General features: G+C 47.1%; 1 protein-coding gene across 1 annotated transcript; it reads right to left on the reverse strand.

The window, feature by feature from the left end:
* Window positions 1-3,189: 3,189 nt before the first annotated feature.
* Window positions 3,190-6,416, reverse strand: LOC123042259 (G-type lectin S-receptor-like serine/threonine-protein kinase B120). Its single transcript, XM_044464745.1, has 7 exons — window positions 5,174-6,416; window positions 4,740-4,838; window positions 4,477-4,658; window positions 4,145-4,355; window positions 3,808-4,045; window positions 3,562-3,712; window positions 3,190-3,483 (listed from the first exon to the last, which is right to left on the reverse strand). The coding sequence occupies exons 1-7, from the start codon at window positions 6,414-6,416 to the stop codon at window positions 3,190-3,192; spliced, it is 2,418 nt and encodes an 805-aa protein (XP_044320680.1).
* Window positions 6,417-7,947: the final 1,531 nt, after the last annotated feature.

A 7,947-nucleotide genomic window follows, 5' to 3' on the forward strand; every position in this document is an offset into this window, starting at 1 on the left:
TTTTATGTGCACTAGGGACATGCAAAATTTTTCTAAGATGTAGTTTACGTCTAGGGGTACGAAATATTGAGTGACCAACATGACATATACTCATACCTTCTCCGCTAGCAGTGTGGATTTGATCCTTGCCGCGATATTTTTCCTTCATGGTCACCTTCTCGAGTTCATTGGTGATGTGGTTTGTGGCCCCACTATCGACGTACCAATTTGTGTCGACGCCGTAGGACCCATCAGCCGCCGCAGCAACATCGTCCTGGGAATCATCATCATCCTCGTCATACCTGTACCAGCAATCCTTTGCTGTGTGTCCAGGTTTCCCGCAGATTTGGCAGCATGGAGTGTCGGGGCGCGTTCTGTTGCCGCTGCCACGACCGCTACGGCCGCGGCCTCTGCCGCCCGTGCGCTGAGGAGAGGAGCCGCGGTCACTGCCGCCGCCGCCACCAGATCGCCCTTTGTTTAGAGGAGGGCCACGTGAACGGGAGCCGCTACCCCGCCCACGCGACGCCATGTTGGCTGAAGACTTGAAGCCGCCGCCGCCGCCGGACCCGTGGTAATGAGCCACACGCTGGTCGAAGTTGGAGAGCATGGCGTAGAGTTCATTGAGTGTGACGGGGGTCACACGAGCGTCGAGAGCAGACACCAAAGGCTGGTAATCGGCGTCTAGCCCGTGGATGATGTAGGAGACTAGTTCGTCATCCTGGATGGCCTTGCCCACCGCGGCTAGTTCATCTGCAAATCCTCGCATGGCAGCAAAGTAAGAGGCAACCGAGAGATTACCCTTCTGCACATTGATGAGGGAGGTGTGGATGTTGTTGATGCGGCTCGCCGAGTGCGACGAGAACATGGCAGCGAGCGTCCTCCAGAGCGCGCTCGCCGTGGTGACCGTGGTCACCGTCACCAGAACCTCCTTTGTGAGGTTGGCCAGCAGGAAGCCAAGGACCTGCTGGTCCTCCCGGACCCAGAGAGGGTGGAGAGGGTTGGGTGATGAAGTCTCCTTGCCTTCTTTGGTGGTGATGAGGAGCTTCGCCGGCTCCGGTGTGGTGCCGTCAACGTAGCCGTAGACGCCGGCACCACGCAGTTGGGGGGTGATTTGCGTTCGCCATAGCACATAGTTCGTGCGGGACGGCTTCTCCGTGACCTGGCTATTGAGGTTTGAGGAGAAGGCACCGGAGGCGGAGGAGGAAGACATGGCTAGGCTTAGATGGATTCGACAGATGCTTCAGATGGGAAAAGGAAGGCTCTGACTACCATGTGCGATAGCGGAAAACGTCTTACCTCTCTCGAGGGACGTGGTTCACGTTATATGGAGAGGGGGATGCGACCCCAACGATCGGTATAGGGAGATCAGATCGTTACAGAGAGGGAATCTCAGGAGAGATTACTTGGAGAAGGAGATAGAGATAGTTACAATTGTAATACGTTTAAACTAACAACCAAATCTATCTCTATGCCTAACACCAGCCGAACACCACCTCCTGGTCGGGATCGTGACAGTATGTAACGTTGTCTAACAAGGATGACTGATTGTCCCAGCTTAGAGATGTCAACTTGCCAGAGTGCTCAAGCATGAAGAAGGTGAATGGTGATCCATCAGAGACTGTGAACATAAAGTAGAGTTCACCTTGTAGGCCGATGGTCGTTTGGACAACGATGGAGCTGCTATTGATAGCGAGCATGGCAGAAGAAGGTGTAGTTATTGGGTTATCGCGGTTGGCGATCCACACAAAGAGTCGATCGGGTATCTGATTGTGCCATATACCAAGGTATAGGCTCGTGTTGGAGCTCGCTGGGAAGAAGAAGCCGAGAGCAAAGACTCCCTTGCTGGAGACGAGCTTGTCGCCGGAAAAGAGTGGTTTTGCATGTGTAAGAGTATCATCAGATTTGCAATATGAGCTCAGGAAGAAGAGGATGAAAATGGGGATGCAAGATGTGGCCATATTCATCGGAAAATGCTTTGTGCCGAAGTGAAGAAAATGGCATGCGGCTATATAGAAGATAACAATTGAGGTGATCGTTCTTCGGGACAGTTTTTTTCTTCTCCGGAACAGTTTACTGAGTGGATGTGTGGTTGGAGACTTCTTCCTCGTCCTTCCAAGTTCCAATCTAGACTGGACTTTTATTGCACTTCAATAACCTCCGTCCGGAAATACTTGTCATCAAAATGAATAAAAGAAGATGTATCTGGATGTATATTAGTTTTAGATACATTCCTTTTTGTTCAATTTGATGACAAGTATTTTCGGACGGAGAGAGTACAATCTAGAAAGGACTGGTATTGATGAGACAGCAAGGTCGACCTGGACCATAACAAAGGAGAGCAGACCCCAAAGTCAGCACTGATGGTGCTGCTCATGCAAAGAAAAATCGTCACTACTGGGAAGTCCAGATTGGAGTTTAAAGTGAGAGGGCGACAGGGGAAAAACCTCACGGTCGGGCATACGTGGGTATGCTTGCTGCGGTTCAGGCGAGGATAATGGCACACTGTTGGCCGCGTCGTGCGTGGCGACTTCTCTTCCGTCGGCATAAAATTGCGTCTGACCAAGATTAATCTCAGGATGATACAGACTACTTAGTATAAATTCGCTGCAGAAATTAATTTATATACCGTCAGGAAATCAGAAGTTCTATCGACATTCATGTCACACAATATATAAGTAGGGCTTTAGGAATACATGTCAACAAATTCAAAATCAAGGCAACAAGGAGGTTATGTAGCAGGTTAGTTTCACCATTACCAACATTCATATGGGTAAAGACAACTTCAAGTTCATAATACAGGACTAAAGGCATGTATCTGTCAATCGGACAAAAGTTCAGCTAATAGAAGTGTCCCCATTCGCAAAATAAAAAATAAAAAAATAGAAGTGTTCCCAGTTTGATTGATTTGTGGAACTTTTAGGCTAACATTACATACTAAGAAGAGTGATAAGCAAATAGTCTACATCTACAATGATACTCTGAGTTAGATGTAGAAGAGACAAGTGTACCAGGTGTCCGGGTGATATGTTCATGAGCACGATATCTGCTGCAATTTAAGCTGTTAACATACTGATACAGTGCCTACATTCCTTGTTAGTTCCCAATTCACAGCCTTTTCACTATGACACAACAACCTACTGAAAAAATTTGCACTCCACATATTTGTACATCATAAAGTATCAGCTTCTGGTGAAGTGTACGGCTTCCCATCTAACGCCCCTCAAGTGTTGTGATACTCACTACATTCGTAGAATTTCCCCTTATTTTTCCAGGTTCAAGGCTTCGTAGAGGAAAATATGCAGGCTGCTTTGGTGCTGGGAGCAGTGCACTTTCATTCTCCAACATAAAAGTAACTGATGCCATGAGAGGCCTATCATTCGGACAGTCTTGAACGCACAGGAGTCCGACATGGATACACCGTAGAACTTCATCAAGTGAACAACTCTCAATAACCGAAGGGTGCACCAGTTCTGTTGCTTTTCCATCTTCCCACAGTCTCCATGCCTAAGCCAATAGAAACAACTTATGATCAAGTTACTGTGTTTGATGTATTGAGATTTCTACGCATTTATCCATACTTACATAAGCTGTAAGGCCGACAAAGTTCATTACGAGTTGCGGCGAGGTGATCTTCAAGCCACTTACAATCTCCAAGAGAAGAACACCGAAGCTATAGGTATCCGATTTTACAGAAAAAGCACCTCCCATCACATATTCAGGCGACATGTAACCACTGTTTTAGACAATTCAGTGAGGTGCATAATTTGGGATAAACTAGAAGATAGAAATTGGAACCTTGAGACGTAGCTAGTGCATTGAATTACTTACTATGTCCCCACAACCCGGGTAGTGCTTGCCTCTTGTTTGTTTCCACCAAAGATCCTCGCCATACCGAAGTCTGATATTTTGGGAGTCATTTCAGAATCCATTAAGATGTTGCTTGGTTTGAGATCTCTGTGAATTATAGTTAATCTTGAATCTTGGTGGAGGTAAAGAAGCCCTCTCGCTACCCCTTTAATTATTTTGAAGCGTATGGACCAATCAAGCTCATATTGTTTTGTATCGTCTGCAAAGATGAATAATAAATGAAATATATCATCAATAATGAGTGATTTTCTTTTGGGTAATCAAAAACTTGTAATATGCATCAGAAGTTTGAACATACCAAAAAGGAATGTGTCCAAGCTTTTGTTAGGTAAGTATTCATAGATAAGTAACCTCTCATCTCCATAAATACAACAACCAAGAAGTCTAACAAGATTTCTGTGTTGCAATTTCGCAATCAGAATTATTTCATTTTTGAACTCCTCTATCCCTTGGGCAGAGCCCTTACTAAGCCTTTTGATAGCAACTTCTTTGTCACCTTGCAACATTCCCTACATGTTTTGTATCATCCTGAACTATTAAACAATGAAAGCAATCGTTTCCACAAATAAAATTATTCTTCAAAAACAGAGAACGTGCTACTATAACTGAGGAGGCAAGGCTTTCTGCTACCTTGTAAACTTTACCAAAACCTCCGCTTCCAATTTGGTTAAATTCAGAGAAATTATCCGTTGCAGCAGCAATATCTTCGAAGCTAAAAAAAGGAAACTCCACATGTTCACCGCCCATTTCACTGAACGAGCTAAGGTATCCTAGCATGGGTCCCTTGTGTATTTCCTTCTTCTTCTGTGTGCCTGCTAAAGATTAATACTTTTGTTATTAATACTCGTAAAAAGAAGTAGAATTTTGAAAATAAGGGTCGTTTTCAAGTCTACCTTTGTATTTGCATATGCTGACAAGGGCTATACATGCAAGTATCAGCACGCATGCGATGGTTGGGAGTAAAATCTTTACCAATTTGTTATTCTTTTGAACTGCAAAATGAATACTGTATAAGTTTAGCACATCGCTTTACAGCCATGAGTGAACCATGTGTCGAATAAAAGTGCTACACATAACCCTCTAGAATTACTGCTAGGCTTATGGTAAAAAGAGGTCTAATGTTGCATTATGGCTCAATAGAATAGTCATAGATCTATACACCAAAGTAGTTAGATGCAAAAAAAGTATTTGTCCATTACTGCTATAATGTTAACTTCATAAAATTAGTAGATGCCCCATGATTAAATGTTGGTGTTTATCTGATAACATTAAGTGCCATATGCTAATATATGGGCTAGAAGCTAGCCTAGAATGGGTTGGTGCATACCAGGAGAGTTGGCAAGCCGGAGGTACAGGTTCTCGCCATACTCGCTAAACTTTCCTGTGTCGATAAGCTCCCTTGTCCAAACCAAGCACCTTGACTGGTCAGCCATAGCATCATCAGTGCTAAAGTTGGCATAAGCATAGGCTGTACACAAGCAATTGTTGCTGCACTCAGTCATGCACTCGCCAAAGCTTCTGTTGTGGACACGTAAAAATTTGTCGGGGAGCATCATCCTAGATAAGGTCACGAAATGACTTTGCTTGCTGCATTTCAGCTCTTGGATTCTTCTACATCCGCTTGAAAAGTTAGGACCAGAGGGCTCAAACCCATCGAGGCAACTACATGTCGGGACAGCCGCCGTGTAGTCACAATAGCCGAACGGGCCACATGAAGCGTAGATGTTGCAGCTAGCTGGGGGTGCGGTGATGGTTCTCCATGACGAGCGGTTGTTCAAGCTCAGAGTCAACACACCCATGTAGTCGAGAGTAAGATGTGCATACTGTGAGGCACCAGAAACTCTAAAATCATAGTAGAACCCATCCCTTGTCCTGATAATGGCTTCATACAAGACAGTATTCTGGTATAATGTGCCAACCGCCATTTCACCGTTGAAGATGCGGCGGCGATAGGGCCTAGTCCCGTTCCAAATGAAAAACTGAAGGTCTGAGCTAGGATCAAGGCTCATAGAAAAGACTCCAGTTGACAGGTCATTGAGGCCCTTAGAAGCAATAATGCGCCACACCACATGGCCCTTCTTGCTCAACATGGTCCTACCTGGGAGGAGTGTGTCGGTAGGGTGATCAAAGCTCTGCCAAATGGACGTGTCATTTGGTGACTGGACCACAAAATTCCCCGTGTCAAGAAGCACCGCAGTAACTCCCATGCTGCCCTTGATGTCGCTCTTCACGGCCCAAGGAGTGTGACCTTGGGAGTCCGACAACACCAGGTCAGAACTGTTGGTGATGGCGAGCGTTGGAGATGAAGCAGCGGCGATTGGATCGTCGCGGTTGGCGGTCCATACGATGGTGCGGCCGGGCATATTGTGGTACCATATGCCAAGGTACAGGCTCGCGTTGGAGCTGTCCGGGGAGAAGAAGCCGAGCGCAAAGTCCCCGCCCTTGGAGACGATCGTGTCGCCGGGGGAAAGCGGCTTTGCAGGCGACAACCGGTCATCGGATCTGCAGAATGGACTGAAGAAGAATAGGAGGATCAAAACTGGAATGCACGGCGTGCCGGCCTGCTTCATCTTCCTGGGAAGAAGGAAACTATTACATAGTTCTTGAGAACAATTGGGCTGGCTGTTGCAGGGAGTGGACTTGTAGTTGGGGATTTTTCTTCCGGCCAAGTAAAAATTGGACAATGCGAGCAAAGAGTAGTACTCGTATGTGTCTGCGTGAACAAGTCCTCGACGAGATTTGACTTTTGAAGTCTTCAACTACGTGACGACTAGTATGTGTCTGCGCAAGGAAAAATTCGTTGCTAGGTGTTGAGGTTTCGAAGTCTCCATCGGGGGGATTTGACATTGGAAATGAGAGTGCGACAGGGGAAAACTCACGGCTTGGACGCGTGCGTCGGATGGAGGGTCCTGCTGCTCCCTCAACCACGGCGAACTCCTTCCGCCGCCGCCTTTTTTTTTAGAACGAATGTTCTAGGAGAGCCCGACTTTGAATTAACAAAACCATCAACCGGCCAGGATTACACAAGGCCACCAAGCATGAGCGACCGAAAGATACAAGGGAGCTGATAGAACAGCTTATAACTGTTAGAGTTATGTCGAATATTGTGTACACGGTAGGTTATAGTTAGACTCTGAGTAGTACTGTGTTTACATAGGATATGTGGTCGTGTCCAAGTAGGACACTTGTATCCTAGGCCTCTCATATATAGCGGGGGTAGACACACGATGTAACCTATGCCAACATAATAGCACCGGAACGCAGGGGAAGCCGGCAGCATGTGCCGGTGTCCAGGAAGACCGGGTGCGGTATTGTAACGGTGTCATGGGGAGGAGCGCCCATAGTCAGGCCCCGGGATGTAGCCATATCGGTGAACCTCGTTAACAAATCTCGGTGTCGTGCTCGTATAATTGCTTGGTCCTCGGATGATCGACGGTATGCCTCAGATTTATTCTAACAAGTGGTATCATGAGCAAGGTTGAAAAGGTCCGGGAGGCGATGGAGTTGATTAACGGAGGAGGTTTTGAAGAGATCGTGGCTGCAGAAGCTGGTCGATGGCCTAGTGGGCGGAATCTTGTCTCGGCGATCGCGTGGGACACGACAGCAAGGAGCAGTAAGATGATCAGGTCCAAAACAGGAGCGATCAGTTAGCAAGCGGGACTATCGGCGAGTAAGTCGTTGGCGTAGCGGTGGCGGCGGAACGTGCAGGCAACGGAGTCTTGGCGAGATCGATCGAGTTCATCGAGATCGGTTTGGTACGCCCTGTGCAGCCACGCGCGTACAGGTGAGCTGAAGCCCAGGCAGGGCCAGCGTGATCAAGACGTGGGCTGGATCATATGGGTCAGCTCTGGCAGGCCAAGGCGGAGGTGGCCGATAGCAAGGAAAATCCTACTTGCCGCTCGTTGCGGCAAGTTGTCGACGCTCCGCACAGGGGAGGTCCGAGCGAGCAACCGAGTGGGCCAGCCCACTTTAGCGTTACAGCGGACACCGGTTTTGGGATGTTTCCAGCCGGTTTTTTTCCGGTTTTGGGAACCTTCTAAAAGGTTCCTGAACCGCCTTTTTCTTTTTTAGTTTTTTTTTCGTTTTTCTTTTTTCTATTTC

Source organism: Triticum aestivum, chromosome 2B (assembly GCF_018294505.1).
Source record: "Triticum aestivum cultivar Chinese Spring chromosome 2B, IWGSC CS RefSeq v2.1, whole genome shotgun sequence".
NCBI classification, from domain to species: Eukaryota; Viridiplantae; Streptophyta; class Magnoliopsida; order Poales; family Poaceae; genus Triticum; species Triticum aestivum.

What these genes read in the sequence shown, in the direction of transcription:
- LOC123042259 (XM_044464745.1), bottom strand. Translation starts at nt 6,416, where the DNA reads ATGAAGCAGGCCGGCACGCCGTGCATTCCAGTTTTGATCCTCCTATTC. An exon ending in GTTTTGGTAAAGTTTACAAG is followed by an intron (nt 4,356 to 4,476) that starts GTAGCAGAAAGC and finishes CAAAACATGTAG; the next exon opens with GGAATGTTGCAAGGTGACAA. An exon ending in TTGTCGGCCTTACAGCTTAT is followed by an intron (nt 3,484 to 3,561) that starts GTAAGTATGGAT and finishes CTATTGGCTTAG; the next exon opens with GCATGGAGACTGTGGGAAGA.